Source organism: Liolophura sinensis, chromosome 2, assembly GCF_032854445.1.
Source record: "Liolophura sinensis isolate JHLJ2023 chromosome 2, CUHK_Ljap_v2, whole genome shotgun sequence".
NCBI classification, from domain to species: Eukaryota; Metazoa; Mollusca; class Polyplacophora; order Chitonida; family Chitonidae; genus Liolophura; species Liolophura sinensis.
This window is the reverse complement of record NC_088296.1, coordinates 23,307,771-23,325,487: the sequence shown is the minus strand read 5'-3', so window position 1 is coordinate 23,325,487 and position 17,717 is coordinate 23,307,771. Positions and strand designations below refer to the sequence as shown.

Below are 17,717 nucleotides of genomic sequence, written 5' to 3'. Positions count from 1 at the left end.
AACTGGAAAGCCAGTACATTGAGAAGTGAAATGAACACGCTTCTGCCCATTTCCAGCCGCATATAAATGTCAACAACGCCTTACACGCTCAGGCCTTTGTTCCAACTCATAAAATATGAACATTTTTTTATAGATTAGTAGAAGAAAATTAAGACGTGATAGCCTTTCTGCAATTATAGCTTTCTCACTCATCTTTATAAAATGAAAATCAGCTCATAACATGTATAAGGATTTGCGCAAAATTGAAAAACCAAGAAAAACGTCAGTATATCGTGTGCTCCCGGTTAATAATTTAAGTAAGATCAATTTAAAAGGATGGTTTGCATTGCTCATGAAGGAAAGACAATTCAAAAGTCCACATTTTGTCTCCATTTCTTGTACGCTATTAGGTGAATATTCGGTTGACCTGTACGTTTACATGTAAGATCTTCAAGATTTTCGGATTAGTTGATAAGAGTTAATGAACAGTTTAATGGCTCTTGTGTGTACTTTTTTTTAATTTACACCCATTATTATAGCGAGTTGAGGTAGATTAGCTGAGGTAGGTAAAGTTTCGTGTCATTTCCTTACCTAAGATCTACATGTGTGAAAACTACGTCATAGCAAACCTTTGATCAGATTCATTATACGTGACTTTGGCATTAAGAACATTTCTACTAAAGTAGCTTTTCAAGTATTACATTATGTTTACTTTGCACAGGATGGATGGACCCCTTTGCTCTATACAGCTTGGAAAAACAATGTAGATGGTGTTTGTTTGCTGCTGGAGAAGGGTGCTGATATCAATGTACAGGATGAGGTACGTTATATGCTGATAGGAGGCCGGCCACAAAACCTGACGGGTGATGGTGCTTTGTCATGCAGCTTACTTACGTGACAACTGCACTTTGTATTTCAAGGCCTATACTAGGCCAAAAACCCAATGGCCCCAACAAAAAAAAAAAACTACTCCACACAGGATATAATAACACAGGTTAATAAGCTATTAAAGCCAAAAGATATCAATGGATATAAAACATCCGCTTGACATGAGTTTTTTTTATTAATCTACTGTTCATTAAATCCAACCTTTGACCTGCATGAATATTATATGGTGACATTATACAGGGAAGAAAAGTGTTTTTGCGTTTGACGATTGTGGGAAATAAGGCAACTGTGTATGAGTGCCTGTGATATACAGACACATTGACATAGTGAATATAAAAGGCGAACTGGAAAATCAGTACATTGAGAAGTGAAATGAACACGCTTCTGACCAATTCTAGCCGCATATAAATGTCAACAACGCCTTAAACGCTTGGGTGTTTATTTAAACTCATAAAATATGAACATGTTTGTAGGATCAGTAGAAGTAAATTAAGACTTGATAGTCTTTCGGCAGTGGTAGCTTTCTAACACATTTTCACCAAATGAATAATCACCTTTTAACATAAGGCTCTATAAGAGTATAAGGCTCTGCGCAAATTACACAAAGCAAGAAAAAAGTCAGTATATCGTGAACCCCCAGTTAATACTTTAATAAAACCAATTACAAAGGATGGTTTGTATTTTTGAAGAAGCAAAAAAAAATAAAATAATACAGCAGTCCACATTTCTTGTGCTCTATTAGGAGAATATTTGCTTAACCTGTACGTTTACATGCAAGACTTTTAAGGTTTTTACCTGCGTTGATCACAGTTAATCAAGAGTTTAAATCCTCTAGTGTGTACTTTTTTATTTACACTCCTTATTGCATTGAGTTAAGGTAGATTAGCTGAGGTAGGTAACCGTTCGTGTCATTTTCTTACCTGAGATCTACATGTCTGAACACTACGTCATAGGAAACCTTTAATCCTGTTTTTGACTTTCATTCAAAAATACTGGTAATTGGAAATCCCCGCCAAACACCAAGATTATCGAACAAATTAGTTTATAATACTCTTTGCAGAGTGTAAATGTCTACTGTAAAGTTAAAAAAAACAAGAACACACACTATGAAGTGTTTATTCCAAAGAAATCATTTTCTATTCAAATTTGTATCATCTACTGAAGGGTTTTTAAAACACTGGCTGTTTTAGTGGCCCTTTCTGACCATATTGTAAAGATTGGCATCTCTTAGGGGTTTTGCCACTTGATAACTGCTAACTGCTAAACTACTACATTAAAACTCACTTGTACCATAAAGACATTAACAGAATGGAAGTTGATGCAAATTATTTCTTAGTGGATGTAACATTCTTTGATGAAGACGATCCTATGCTATGGAGAAACCAGAGGTCATTCATTGTTTTGATGATTACTCTGGATCATTGATATCGTGAGAGCATAAGGTTCGTGAAACGTTCTAGGGCGAGCGGTTGACATCAGGGAACATCAGGCAAGAGGAAATGGAACATGGATAAATTAGAAAAGTCCTACATGAGTGCTAGTTCAGTGGCATTTTCATAGGACTTGACAAAGACTTGACTGTACTGTCCAAAGGTCCTTGTGATTAACACGTAACTGTCACTTGTAGAAGATTGTCTAGGGATACACCATGGCTTCCAGAGCGTTCCAACCAAAACGTTGTTTAATAGATCTCAAGATATTTGCTCTTAAGAGGTAAAATTGTGAGTGCACATTTTCCGAACAGTAAATTAGGCAACATTTCTCAAGGATTATTATGCAGATGCAGTTGTTCAGTAATGGAGGAGAAAAAAACAACGCGCCTCCTATCCAGTTTGCTCAGCTTGCTGTAGTTGGCACCATACTTAGTAAGCAGAACGGTTTTAAAACCATAGTATGAGTCTTTTCGATCAGAATTGCTGAGCATTTTGTTATGTACAAGTTCATTAAGCTAATGGAGCCAAAACATATCCATCAATATAAAACAGCCGCTTGACATAGGTTTATTTTAATCTTCTGTTCAATAAATCCAACTTTTGACTTGAATAAATGTTACATTGTGACATTATTGAGCGAAGAAAAGTAGTTTTCCTTTTGACGACTGTAGAAAATAACACCATGCAGTGTGTATGAGTGCCTGTGATATACAGACACATAGACATTGTGATTTCAAAAGGTAAACTCAAAAATCAGTACACTGAGAATAGAAATGAACAGGCTCTGTAGTTTACTTACGCCAAGCCAGCAAGTACAAAGCACACCTCAAATGTTTTATACGCCCCCACTATGGCCCACATTTCTATTGTTTTTACCTTCCCTGTATTAACAGGTGTAGCTACATTAATTATTAGTGACTTTGTCATTCATAGCATTTTTACTAAAGTTGCAGTTCAAGTATTACATTATTTTTACTTTGCACAGGATGGGCGGACCCCTTTGCACATTGCAGCTCAGGAAAACAGTGTAGAGGTTGTTAGCTTCCTGCTGGAGAAGGGTGCTGATGTCAATGACCAGGATAAAGTACGTGACATACTGATGTGAGGTCGGCCACAAAACTTTACGATAGATGGCGCTTTGTCGTGCAGTTTACTGACGTGACAGCTGCACGTTGTATTTCAAGACCAAAACTAAGCACCAAACCCACTGGTTCCATCTAAGAAAAATGCTCTAGATAGGATTTAATAATTGTGAATATTTCATCTTCCATCTTTAGAAGGTCGACGCATATTTTATAACCAGTTCTTGTAGAACGGCGATGTAAGTTACATTACTTAATAGCTTTTTACCGACTTAGTTCTTGGGCAGGCACAATATTTTATTTAGAGCTCCTGCACATTTTAATGACTTTAACTTCTTGAAACCCCCTCGAAATATTTCATCCACCTGCAAACCTTAAAAAAGGAAAAAAAAAAACAGCGAAAATACACTTACGCTTTTAAAACCATAATATCAGTGTTTTCGATAAGAAAATGAACAGGCCCTTTACTTACTCCAGACCAGCAAGTGTAAATCGCATTTCCAATGCCTTATACGCCACGAAAATAGCTCACATTGGTTTTGTTTTTACATTCCCGTATTAACACGTGTATCTACATTAATTTGTAGTGTATTTGTCATTAAGTGCATTTTTACTGAGGTAGCCGTTCAAGTATTACATTATGTTTACTTTGTACAGGATGGGTGGACCATTTTGCACTATGCAGCCAAGGAAAACAATGTAGATATTGTTCGTTTCCTGCTGGAGAAGGGTGCCGATGTCAAAGTACAGAATAAAGTACGTGATATACTGATGTGAAGCCGGCGACAAAACTTGACGAGACGGTGTTCTGTACAACTGCACTTTGTATTTCAACACCTGTACTAAACACAAAACTCACTCACCCCATCTAAGAAAAATGCTTTACAAAGAATATAATAAGTGTGAATATTTCAAACTTCCATCTTTAGAAGGTAGACGCATATTTTATTACCAGTTCATCTAGAACGGCGATGTAAGTTATGTTACTTAATGACCTTTTACCGCCTTAGTACTTGGGCAGGCACAGTATTTTAGTTCGAGCTCGGGCACATTTTAATGACTTTTACTTCTTAAAATCCCCTGGAAATATTTCACCCATCCTCGAAATTAAAAAAAAAAAACTGCGAAAAACCACGTACGGTTTTAAAACCATAATCTAAGTCTTTTCGATAAGAATTGCTGAGCATTTTGTTGAGTGTAAGGTTATTAATCTATTAAAGCCAAAACATACTCATGAATATAAATCATCCAGGTGAGTTTTTCTTTCAAACCTACTGTTGACTTAATCAAAGTTTTGACTCGGATAAATGTCATATGTTGAAATTTTACAGCGAAGAAAAGTGTTTCTCCGTTTGACGACTGTAGAAATTGAGGCCAGTGTGTATTAGCGCCCTTGACATACAGACGCATAGACATAGTGATTTCAAAAGGCGAACTCGAAAACCAGTACAGTACTGGGAACAGAAATGAACAGGCTCTGTAGTTTACTTACGCCAAGGAAGCAAGTACAAAGGGCACTTCAAATGTCTAATACGCCACCAGAATAGCTCACATTTATATTGTGTTTACATTCCCTGTGTTAAAAGAGGTAGCTAAATTAATTTTTAGTAAATTTGTCATTCATGGCTTTTTTACTGAAGTAGCAATTCAAGTATTACATTATTTTTACTTTGCACAGGATGGATGGACACCTTTGCACATTGCAACTCGGGTAAACAATGTAGATGTTGTTCGTTTCCTCCTGGAGAGGGGTGCTGATATCAATATACAGAATAAGGTACGTGATATATTGATCTGAGGCTGGCTACAATAGTTTACGAGGGCTGGTGCTTTGCTATGTCGTTTACACACATGTCAATTGAGCCTTGAATTTCAAGACCCGTGCTATCCACAAAATCCACTGGCTGCAACTAAATAAATTTGCCCTACGCAGGATAAAATAAATGTAAATATTTCAATCTTCCATTTTTAGAAAAACGATCATTATTTTATATCGTATTTCTGTACTCCGCAGATCTATCTAACGTAACTTTATGAACTTTTACAGCGTTAGTTCTTGAGCAGGTGGAGTATTTATTTAGAGCTCGGGCACATTTTAATGATGGGTGGACCCTTTTGCTCTGTGCAGCCGGGAAAAAAACAATGTAGATGTTCTTCGTTTTCTGCTGGAGAAGGGTGCTTATGTGAATGTACTGGATAAGGTACGTGAGATATTGATGTGAGGCCGGCCGCAAAACGTGACGAGAGATGGTGCTTTGTCATACAGTTTACTTACATGACAACTGCTCTTTGTATTCAAGACCTGTACTAGGCACCACACCCACTCACCCCATCTAAGAAAAATGCTCTACAAAGAATATAATAAGTGTGAATATTTCAAACTTCCATCTTTAGAAGGTCGAGGCATATTTTATAACTAGTTCATCTAGAACGACGATGTAAGTTACATTACTTAATGGCTTTTTACCGCCTTTGTTCTTAGGCAGGCACAGTATTTTAGTTAGAGCTCGAGTACATTTTAATGACTTTCACTTCTTAAAACCCCCTGGAAATATTTCACCCATCTGCGAAATTAAAAAAAAAAAAAAAAAAAAAAAAAAACACCGAAAAGCCACGTACGGTTTTAAAACCATAATATAAGTGTTTTCGATAAGAATTGCTGAGTATTTTGTGGTGTATAAGGTTATTAAGCTATTAAAGCCAAAACATACTCATGAATATAAATCATCCACGTGTCATAAGTTTTTTTCAAACCTACTGTTCACTAAATCAAACTTTTGACTGGTATAAATGTCATATGTTGAAATTATACAGCGAGAAAAGTGTTTTTCCGTTTGACGACTGTAGGAATTGAGGCCAGTGTGTATGAGTGCCTGTGATATATATTCATATAGACGTAGTGAATACAAAAAACAAAGTGGAGAAACAATACATTGAGAAGTGAAATGAGCACGCTTGTGCCCATTTCCAGCCGCATACAAATGTCAACAACGCCTTACACGCTTGGGTGTTTATTCAAACTCAAAAAATATAAATTAGTTCATAGGATCAGTAGAGGCAAATTAAGACGTGATAGCCCTCCTGTAATGGTAGCTTTCTAACACATTTTCATAAAATGAATAATAATAACTTTTAAAAATATGTAGGGCTTTGCGCAAATTACAAAAAGCAAGAGAAAAGTCAGTATATCGTGAACTCACAGTTAATAATTTAATAAGACCAATTTAAGAGGATGGTTTTTAAATATGATAAAACAAAGAAAATACAGCAGTCCACATTTTGTCTCCATTTCTTGTACACTATTAGGTGAATATTCGGTTGACCTGTATAATTACTTGTAAGATTTTCAAGGTTTTCGGCTCAGTTGGTAACAGTGCATCAATAGTTTAATTGCTCTGGTGTGTACTTTTTTTTCACACACATTATTACAGCGAGTTAAGTTAGATTAGCTGAGGTAGGTAAACGTTGGTGTCATTTCCTTACCTGAGATCTACCTGTCTAAAAATTGCTTCATAGCAAACCTTTGATCATTTCTTTTACTTTTATTTAAGAAAACTGGTAAATGAAAGTGCCCGCCAAACACCAAGATTATAGGCCAAATTAGTCCATAATACTCTTTGTAGAATGTAAATGTCTACTGAAAAGATGAAGAAAGCAAGAAGAACACACACTGTGAAGTGTATGTCAGACGAAATCATTTTTTTTTTCAAATTTTCACAATCTATTAAACGGCTTTTAAAACGCTGGCTGTTTTAGTGGCCCTTTCTGACCATATTGTAAACAGTGACATATCACATTTTGCCACTTGATAACTGGAGACTGTTAAACTACTACATTAAAATGCACTTGTTCCATATATGCATTAACTGAATGGAACCTGAAGCAAATTATTTCTTAGTGGATGTAGCATTCTTTGATGAAGACGATCCTATGCTATGGAGAAGTCAGGGCTCATTCATTGTTTTAATAATGACTCTGGATCCTTGGTATCGTGAGAACATATGGTTCGTGGAACATTCTACGGCGAGCGGTGGACATCAGGGAGCACGCCATGCAACAGGACTTGGAACAGAGAAATTAGAAAAATGTATCATGACTGCTAGTTCAGTGGCATTTTCATAGAACTTGACTGGACTGCCCCAAGGCCCTTGCGATTAAAACGTAACTGTCACTTGTAGAAGATTGTCTAGGGATACGCAAACTACTTCCACAGCGTTCCACCCAAAACGTTGTTTGATTGATATCAAGATATTCGCTCCTAAGAGATGAAATTGTGAGTGCACACTATCCCAACAGTAAATCAGACAAGATGCCTCAAGGATTATTATGCAGATGCAGATGTTCTGTAATGGACAAACGAAAAAAACAGCCTCCTATCCAGTTTCTTTAGTTTGCTGCCGATGTCACCATACTTAGAACGGCAATCCAATATCTTGAGCAAAGGATCTTTCCTGTACACAAAACAGACCATGTTTCTACAGCTTCTCATTAGAAACTCTAAATTCTACACAATGGGTGGTTTTCCTCCAGAAATAGGGACGTTAAGCCATACTCTTTCATTCATTTCTTCCACCAGAAGTAGTGCAGGGGAGAATCAGAAACACACCGTAGGAGTTCAGTGAAAAACACTTCTTATAAGGACTGTTCTCCTTCTAAATCAATACGTGGTGTACTGGACGTCAAAACATCGACAAACAATCATATTTCACAATAAATTGGATGAATCACTTCACGTTGTATTTCAAATGAGGAGAGAACTCTTCCCCGATATCCAGACAGCTTGACCTTACAACTAACCAATGACCGCCAATGCCCAGGGTTCCGTAATTACAGCCATCATGCTAATAAGACATCACATTAAGAAGCAAGATATTTGTTAAGCATTTATGACACCCGCAGACAGATAAATGAGAGTGTGGAAGTCCTTCTGAACGTTTCCTTTGGTTTTCCGTGTCATCGTAAGACACGTGCTACTTTGAATTTAGCGTCATGTTTAAACTTGAAATTAACAAATAATTAAAACACAAACATGACAGAATGCTCTAAAATGTTACAAAACATAAAATTTATGTACTTTGTCATGTTCGTATATTAAGGGGGCATAACCCATTCAGACGTACTTATTTAACGTTTTTTCGTATAAATAAGTGTAGCTACGTTCATTAGATGTGAATTGGTCATACATGGCAATTTTACTGAAGTAGGATTTCAAGCATATTTTCATCTGACAGAGGATTTAAAACCATAAAAAAGACAATACGATAATCTCCAGTTATTATGCCTTTTTTATGTTTGTACTATTTTATTAATATCTCATAAAGTACAATATCTCCGCCAAATCACTGTCTTCGTTTTATTCCAACGTTATGATTTTACAGTTCAGTTTTCTATTTGGAGATTGAAGTTCAATTTATTCAGAGGCAGGGATTGACTGCAACAAAGATAAAAGTGCAATCATTACTTACTGTAAGCGATCGGTACTTAAATTACAAAACGTGCAAATCATTGCTTACGTTTTACACATGGACTTACGCATGGTTTTACACATCAGTTCTTAATAAAAAAGATCTATATCAATGTGTATCGGTTATATGCTGTCACAACTCGCAGTAACATTCAACATTTACACATATCATAACATGTGTCGTTGTTGTATGTCGATCATTTTCGCATGTAAAGGAATCAACTTTCAAAGAGTATTTAACTTTTACGCTTATAACAGTGTACACGGTTTAAAAAAAATGCGATCTTACGAAATAGTTGTAAACATGTAATCAACACAAAGCGAACTGGCCTAAAACCAACATGTGCACCTCTTTCACAAAACTTCTGTAGCTGTCTAATGTCTATTTGTCGGCTAAGGGTCTTGTAGCCGACTATTATAAAGAGGCCACGAAAACATTCACCAGGCTTTTCACAAAATTGAAACTGTCTAAAGCTTAGCCGCCTTACCATAGAAATTTGGATCTATGATGATAATTATTAAATTGGCTTCAAAATATAAATAAATTAAACTACTATGTATAAATACCGCTCTAAAATGATAATTTCTTCTTCATTTTCGTTTGACAACAAAAGACCATTTAGTCTCAATAGGCAATCAAAGCGGAACAACAACAACGAATGCGCTTTGGTAGTTTGTGAGCTTTAAAACGATCTTCATTTTCTGACCGAAGCTGATCTAATCCTATTTTTCTTGAATGAATAAATAACCGTTCACAAACTGGAATGATAACACACCTAAAGCCGGATTTTTTCCTCTTTTATTTCAAAATCTAAGACAAAAAGCTTTAGTGGATAGCCCAATATTTCCACAGTGAAACGGGTTAGACAGAATTGCGAGTTGGCTAATTGAGTTAGCCGTCTAAGCTTAGCCTTTACACTTTTTATAAAACGATCCCCTGGGCCCTCTCCCTTCTAAAACTTAATGCAGTTACCTGTCTTTGTCAAATCCGTCGAGGCCGTCAATATAGTGGCTCGGTTAGATCGTCACCAAATAACAGAGGACCCACGCGGCCTAACGCTCGACAGACGAAAATAAAGGAACATAAGTGCCAAAGAGGTCCATGTATTTAAGACGTTATTTTGTGCCCAAACGCCGTGACAAACTGCCAAGGAAAGTAACGATATTTATCATTGCTTATATAACTATCGCTTGTGTAAGCCTTCATTGTTCGAGAAAAAACACACTTTGTCCATGGCTTTAACATTACAGAATAACAGGTGATTTTATCATCATTGAAATCTGAACTCCAAGCTATATGAATACAATTAACACCCATTAATGTTCGTGCGAAAGGTTTGCCGTGCGGATATACATTTCTGATGGTATCTACGAGCTCGTGTATACGCCTCAACCTAGCACTTCACACAGCCAAACGTCTAGAACTTTGTTTTCAGATCAGTCTGGGTCTTACTTAGGACATAAACAGTTAATTATGCTATTTGAGATTGTTCCAATATGGCAACTGTTCACAAAATGTATCCATTGACGGAGGACAGACATTTAATCATGCCATATACCTATGTACTTTAGGGTTTTAGATCATTGATGCCCCGATAATTCCTTGTGAAATGGATCGAATTTCTGTCGTCTGCATACTGCTATTCATTGCCTTCCTAAGTGCATTTCGATTAATTCAATATGACATTTTCTTTGAGTAAAGGAATTTTTATACCTTTTTATTTACCTGTTACATCCCCTGCCGCCTATGTTTCTTTGTCACGTTCGTATAGAGCCTTGTACAAATAGTCAATACTTTCATTTTCTAAACGCGCACGCGTGTTATTAAAACTGAAAAAATAGAGATTATTTTTAATCTACTAAAATCCTGTATGAACACCAGGTTCTACATCAGTTATATTCTGTATACAAGCACATGTGTATGTTTTTAGTGTTTCTAATAGTGATGCGTTACAGAGCGCTTTGATCTATTATGTTTATTTTTAAAGCTTTGTTGTTGTTTTTTGTGCTTGTTATGTTTATTTCTAAGGCTTTGTTTTTTGAAGTTATTATGTTATATTGAATTCTTTGCTCTTATACTTTTTGCAAAATCGGCTGAACACTGGGTCTGTTTGACGTGTGGAGCCTTAACTACACTAATTATTAACTGTCTTGGACATTATTCAGGACGGGAGGACGGCTTTGAGCATGGCGTCAGCATTAAACCATGTGTGCATTGTTCGTTTGCTGATACAGAACAATGAGGACGCCAGTGTACAGGATAAGGTATGTTATAATACGTCTATACATGTTTTATGAAATTAACTACGGTGTGTGACGGCGAATGGTACAGAATTATCTAGCTAAAATGCGTCGAAAGGTAAACTCAATTTGAACTGTGGCATATGGCCCGATCACGTGTTCATGTGCTATATGGAGAAACAAACTTGGGCCATTCTATGCTATATCAGGAACTAGGGGCGAGCGTGCCCTTCTAAGTTAAACTTTCACAGCCCATTAAGTCTATCCTGGATTTCGGGTCGTTCATTTAGTCATTTCTTTGGATAGCTGTTGTTGTTATGTTATAGATATGGCAATTAACCCTTTACAGATTATACAGAGTATTTCCCCAAACTTTTATAGTTGATGTAAATAAGGTTTGCACATCATTTTATAATTTACATAAAGTCTGGTGTCAGGACATTTTGTTACAAACTAAAAACGCGACAATATGACACACGACATACCGACACGTGGAGCCCGAGTAACATTTAGTGTCAAAATATGGAGTTTTAGCTGGCAATAAATGCATGCAGTATCCTCGATGGGAGACTGTGAGTATATCTGTAAACAGTGAGTAGGATAAATATGTAAATGACTAGTTAAGATATCTACTGTACCTGGAGATATGTGCAGATGAGTTTAATGTTGTAAACTAATGTCGTAATTATACATTTATATCGGAATTGACACATAGTTATGACAATCTACAGAGAGGCCAGATGTCTTTGCGCAATGCAGTAATGAACAGTGATATAGAGAGTGTTCGTCTACTGGCGAAGAAAGGAGTCAGTCTCACAGCCCCGGATCAGGTATGTCGGGTAGAACAAGTTACAGTTAACAGATCTTATCGAAGGCCAAAGATTCATAACTACAAGTAAATGTATATGGTCCAAGTAAGGAGTAATTCGGAAGACACGTGGATGAAACAGCTGTATTACACACTCCTCTCTCATTCAGCTGTATCATGCACGTATATTCATACGATTGTGTATAGGAAGAGCATGTTGTTTGTTGCATCACACTATTTGAACTTTCTGATGATTTCTGAGTAGTTTGATTCTCCCTAATTCAAGATGAAAATATAGCTGTCGAGTACAGTGATTTCAAGATCTGCTTTTGTACGTTCTGAATAAATTATGTTGGTAATAGTAATGATAGCTATGGTAAAAAGGAGACAAACGTCAAAAAAATGGATACAGCATGTTGGATTTGAATCCCAGACAGCACAATGGTAGTACAACTATAGGCTAGCATACAGATTGTGTGGACCTAATCTTCTGCTTATAGCCGAGAACAAAATATAGAAATAATACACTGTTGCAAGCTTGATGTCCCTTCCCGCGATAAACTAAAGCGACAAATAAATTTCATGCAGTCTTACACAAACTCACTTGTTAAGTGGATAAGAGGTTTTCTAACAGTTTTCAACACTTTTGTTGACAAATCAGCAGCCTGAAATACATCACAACACGTCAAGGTTACACCAAGTCCAAACATTTTTGTGACCTGACATTTATGACCATCTTTGAAGTTGTGAACGAATTTCGACGCCTCTCTTAAACTTCATACACATAGAGTCAGTCTACAGGAATGTAAAATTTTACAATTTTAAATGGACGTTTTCAAAAAAATCTCAGTTGAAAGAAATCCAAAATAGCCGACAAAAGATATGACAAACTTTGCCCCGTATTTACACGGTAATGTTATTAGGCCTACTACGCCTTGGCGCTCAACACTGGAAGGTTAGAGCAAGGAAACAGAATAGGAATGTGACTGGATGGGGTGTCATGTCTAGTGTCTTCGGCATGACACTTTAGTGGCAGAAGGACTTCTTCAACATTGGCTCACCCTGCTGCAAGAAGATGCACATGTAAGGGGGGAGAGTAAAGATGATAAACAACTGGCTTGTTCAACTCTCAGATCAGCGATAGGCCTAACACAATATCAAAGAAACACGAAGATCCTGGAATAAGTTCAATGCATATATTTGAACAAAATAGGCAAATAATACAACTAAAAATAATATACAAAACAATACAAATAATTGCAAAAATATATAGTTTCTTACTAATGGCAGCGTCAAAAATCCGGATGGAATATTCCGGATTCCAAAGGAGAGTCAGTTGACGTAAATGAATTACAAGTGACAAGCAGACCTCCAACTCCCTGTGAAGTGTAACTTTTCAGGGCGGATGGGTTTTCAGTAGCGTCTATGATGCTGAGCTGGCGATGTGGGTTTCACTCGTCGGAAATGTTTTCAAATTCAGGGTAAACTGAGATAGAATTACGTAATCGCACATTGAGAGAATGGGCGATACAAGGTCGAAAATAACGGCTTTAAAACAGAAACTAACGAAACAAAATATCACTCCGTCCCTCATTTTATAAATTAACATAAAGAAAATTCTATATGGTTTTATCGTAAACATGTTTACAACCCCTATATATTTCCAGAATGTATACCGTATGAACAAGGACACGAAACTCCTTAACACCGAAGCGTCGAGAACGCTCGATTGAATTGCAACGCAGGCTATGACGTACACAAAACACAAAACATCGACCAGACAAAATATGATACAATGTTTAAAGACGTAACAATATGTAAACCCACATAATGATTCTTCGTGGTTATATTCGTTCATTCATAAGTCTATCCTAAAACATACAAAACTTTCATTAAAATCGAATGAAATTTACTATCACCTTTAGGGGTAATAGAATTTACGTAAATGTCATGTAGTTTTTAAAAAAAGTCATAAAAAATTTTATACTTTAAGTTTTGAAAAAGTTTTTTTTGGCTATCACGTAAAAGCCACAGCTTTGAACGGGAGTTGTTTGTCATAATCCTGAGGTCATTTAGGGTTTTGTTTGATCCAGTTGTGCAGATTTTACAGTTGACCTAAGTTTGCGCTATTTTGATTGGTCTGTCCAAGCCTAATTTACAAAAAGACTTTTTTATACTATAAAGGTTCAATTGCCACCAAACTACATATATATAGTCACGTGTGCCAGGTTTGAGGTCAATCGGTTCAGTTGTTCTGGAGAATAAGATTCTTAAAGGCTTTTCATATAAATCCAGATGTTACCAGGTCAAACCTTTCCTCGCCAGTGTCAGCTTGGTTCTGCTCAGTCACAGCTTAGTGCAGGTTGGTGAATAACCAATCCTTCATCGTGCATTCATAAGGTAGAAAGTACTACAAGATGGAGAGTGACGCCAAATCAGCGGCAACTGTGACACAAGTGATACAAAACACACCTAAGCGGTAAATTCCGGACTCTTGTCAGCTTTCCTGGATTAGGTCTGCATTTGAATTGTTGAAATAATGCATCATACACACAAAGTTTAACGACATGGCTCATGACTAACATGCAAAATAATATACACCATGGAAATGATTCAAGGGGGGCAATTGTGTAAAAATGTGTGCTGATTTAAAAAATAATTTCTGGCCTGGGATTGCGGACACGTTTTCTTGTCATCACATGTAATTTAATTATGTTATATAAATGATGTTATACAAATTCAAACGATCACGGCACTGTGGTACAGTTTCATTGCGGCACTGTGGTACATCGCCACGGTGTTGTGGCGCAGTGTATGGCAGCGGCACTTTGGTGCAGTGTGACCGCGGCACTGTGGTACATCGCTACGGTACTGTGCTGCTCTGTGTGGTCACATCACTGTGGTACATCACTGTGGTACATCACTGCTGTGCTGTGGTGCTGTGTTTAACCGCGCCTCTGTGGTACATGACCACGGTGCTGTGGTACATTATGACTGCGGCACTGTGGTAGAGTGTGACCGCGCCTCTGTAGTACATCCCTACGGTGCTGTGGAGCTGTGTGTGACCGCGGCCCTTTGATACAGTGTGACCGCGCCTCTGCAGTACATAGCTACGGTGATGTGGTGCCGTGTGTGACGATGGCACGGTGGTACAGTGTCATTGCGGATTAATACATCCTTGATCAGTTTGGTTTATCAATAGATAGCATGCTTACCTACACGATATACACTAACAATCCCACTGATGACTATGAATCTGCTACATGTATGTTATTGTGAAATTCCCACAGGAGGGAGAAACGGCTCTTCATTGGGCAGTGCGAAAAAATGATGTGAATCTTGTCCGTCAGACTGTGGATCTGTGTGGAGACATCAACATTCAGAATAAGGTGAGTTGTTGTTGTTTTGGAACGTGTAACATTGTGGAATCCCTGTGGTCTTAAATGAAAAAAAACGTACTTATACAACATATACCTTACCTGACAAAGCTGTACAAATTGTATGGAATTCTCTTTTTTTTCGTCTGAAACAAAAACAGTTTAAACATTGGAGATTCGATTCGAGAAACATTGAAAGTCGCACCATCTTTTAGGCTTATTCAATTAAAAGCCGCCTTTCCTCCTCTCGAAAACTCATTGTGACGTCACTGTGCTTAAGATTTTTCTCCTACTGTATGATTAACGCACATTTCCATTATTAGCTAAATAGGTAGGTATATCATGATAATCGTGGATACAAAAATGTGTTTAGACAAAGGAAGAGTTTGGAATGCACCAGAGGGCACATCATGCCCACATGCGTGGCTGTAGGCTACCAAACTGTGCCTGGAATGCCATGCACTGAAAAGCTATTGGGCAAAGCTAAGCACGATGAAGTATGTAATCTGTTAAAATGGCGGCCTAAAAAAAACTTCCAATCCTTCGATGTTTAACTATTAACTACTCAGATAACAAGCACTGTTGGCAGAAAATTTAGATATTTTATTCATCCTTAAGTATAGCTTTTTTCGTACAATTCTCTATTCTGAAATAGAATCTTGACTAGAATTTGGTTAAACATGACGGAACTCCAAAATGCAAGACTTGAATACACAGTCCTGAGCACCCAAGTACTTTGTGCAGTTATTTTGATGTTACCCAAATTTTAATCCACTACAAATGAAAGCCTGAATGTCATCAAGCTTGAAAACTTTTTCAGATAAACATGACAACCTGAGGTAGCCTAATTGTACTCCTGATGCAGCTGGACTCTGTGTATTGTTCATATTCTGGTTTGTATTCTAGAAACCAGTATGAACCGTCATAAATTGTTTTGTTCGGGCGCATTTAAACCAGAAGAGTTAACTGATACGGTACGCAGGAGGGAAGGACACCATTTCTCCTGGCTCATTGGAGGCAAATGATGTGGATCGCCCTCCTCTACTAGTCAGGAAAGGAACTGCTATCAAAATTCAGGATCTAGTAGGTCGTGCACAGATCAAATGAAAGGACAGTTATCTATCTCAATACAAATAAGAGGTTTATGTTTCAATCATCATCAAAAACGATGTTTTGATGTTAACTTGGTAAAAAAGGTTTGAAAGGCTTCAAAACTAAACTCGATGGGATCTGAACTGAATTTCTAAATGTATGTTGAGGGTGCCTTAAATATGTTGAACAGAATTTGTACCATAGCCGAATGTTTTTACCTTCTATACCACAGTTTGGCTTATTTGACGGGAATACATTCCTCATGTGCAGGTATGGCGACAATTACGGTAAATTACCAGAAAGAAGCCCAGATATATGTACCGAATGGTGCCGCAAGTGTGAAGTAAGAAACAGTTTACGACTTTACACAAACTGTGCTACTGAAGTCTTCCTGCTTAAAATACAATCAGTTGTCACGCACATCATGTTCTAGAACCAAACTTTGATTTTACATAACTGTCCGCGCCCTGGAAATAAAAGAAATCATTCATGTATGTATATATATATATATATATATATATATATATATATATATATATATATATATATATATACAGTTTATCACACAGTCCACGAGACAGTTGTTCGCTGGGCATTTTGTGAAAAAAATGTATATTTATATTGGAAACGGAGGCCTTTTGTGGTGACAACTGACGTACATTTACAATCCATGACCATGCTGACACTAAGGCTTGACTTAATCTACATAGTATTTTTAACTTTTGCAGGATGGGAAGACCCCTTTGCTATTAGCATCGAGGGCAAATAATTTGGATCTTGTTCGTTTGTTGGTAGAGAGGGGGGCTGATGTCAATGTACAGAATGAGGTATGTGGTGTACAGTGCGATGATTTTAACATCGTTTTAAATATTACACTAAATAAGACCAACACTAAAATATTTGTTTTACTTTAGGTTTATTTCCAGGAATACAGTCTAAATTTATTAATTTATTTATTTATTTGATTGATGTTTTACGCCATACTCAAGAATATTTCACTTATACGTCGGCGGCCATCATTATGGTGGGAGGAAACCGGGCAGAGCCCGGGGGAAACCCACGACCATCCGCAGGTCGCTGCGGGACCTTCCCAAAAAGATGGGAACTTACTGCCTTTGGGAATGAATACAATTTCTTTTATTATGCTGCCTCTGGCGTAAACACAATATTCACTATGGTGTGAACAAAAATTAGATTATTTCTTTGCTATGACCTATACATCAGAATACGTCAGAATTTACTTGAGTAAATGACTGCTCTCAAATGGACTTGAGTAAATGACCGCGGGCATCACAGCACCGTCGCTCATTTTTATAGACTAACGCAAAGAAAATTCTGGATGGCTTGTCGTAA

At 37.1% G+C, this 17,717-nt stretch overlaps 1 protein-coding gene across 1 annotated transcript in view; it reads left to right on the top strand.

Annotated features, from left to right (window-relative positions):
* Positions 1 to 17,304, top strand: part of LOC135462589 (putative ankyrin repeat protein RF_0381) — a 60,499-nt gene extending 43,195 nt beyond the window's left edge. The window contains exons 9-16 of the mRNA XM_064739813.1: positions 701 to 799; positions 3,286 to 3,384; positions 4,040 to 4,138; positions 5,061 to 5,159; positions 11,013 to 11,111; positions 11,819 to 11,917; positions 15,186 to 15,284; positions 17,093 to 17,304. Coding sequence (XP_064595883.1) covers positions 701 to 799; positions 3,286 to 3,384; positions 4,040 to 4,138; positions 5,061 to 5,159; positions 11,013 to 11,111; positions 11,819 to 11,917; positions 15,186 to 15,284; positions 17,093 to 17,278 — 879 coding nt within the window. The 3' untranslated portion in view covers positions 17,279 to 17,304. The remainder of the gene's footprint in view (positions 1 to 700; positions 800 to 3,285; positions 3,385 to 4,039; positions 4,139 to 5,060; positions 5,160 to 11,012; positions 11,112 to 11,818; positions 11,918 to 15,185; positions 15,285 to 17,092) is intronic.
* The last annotated feature ends 413 nt before the right edge of the window (positions 17,305 to 17,717 follow it).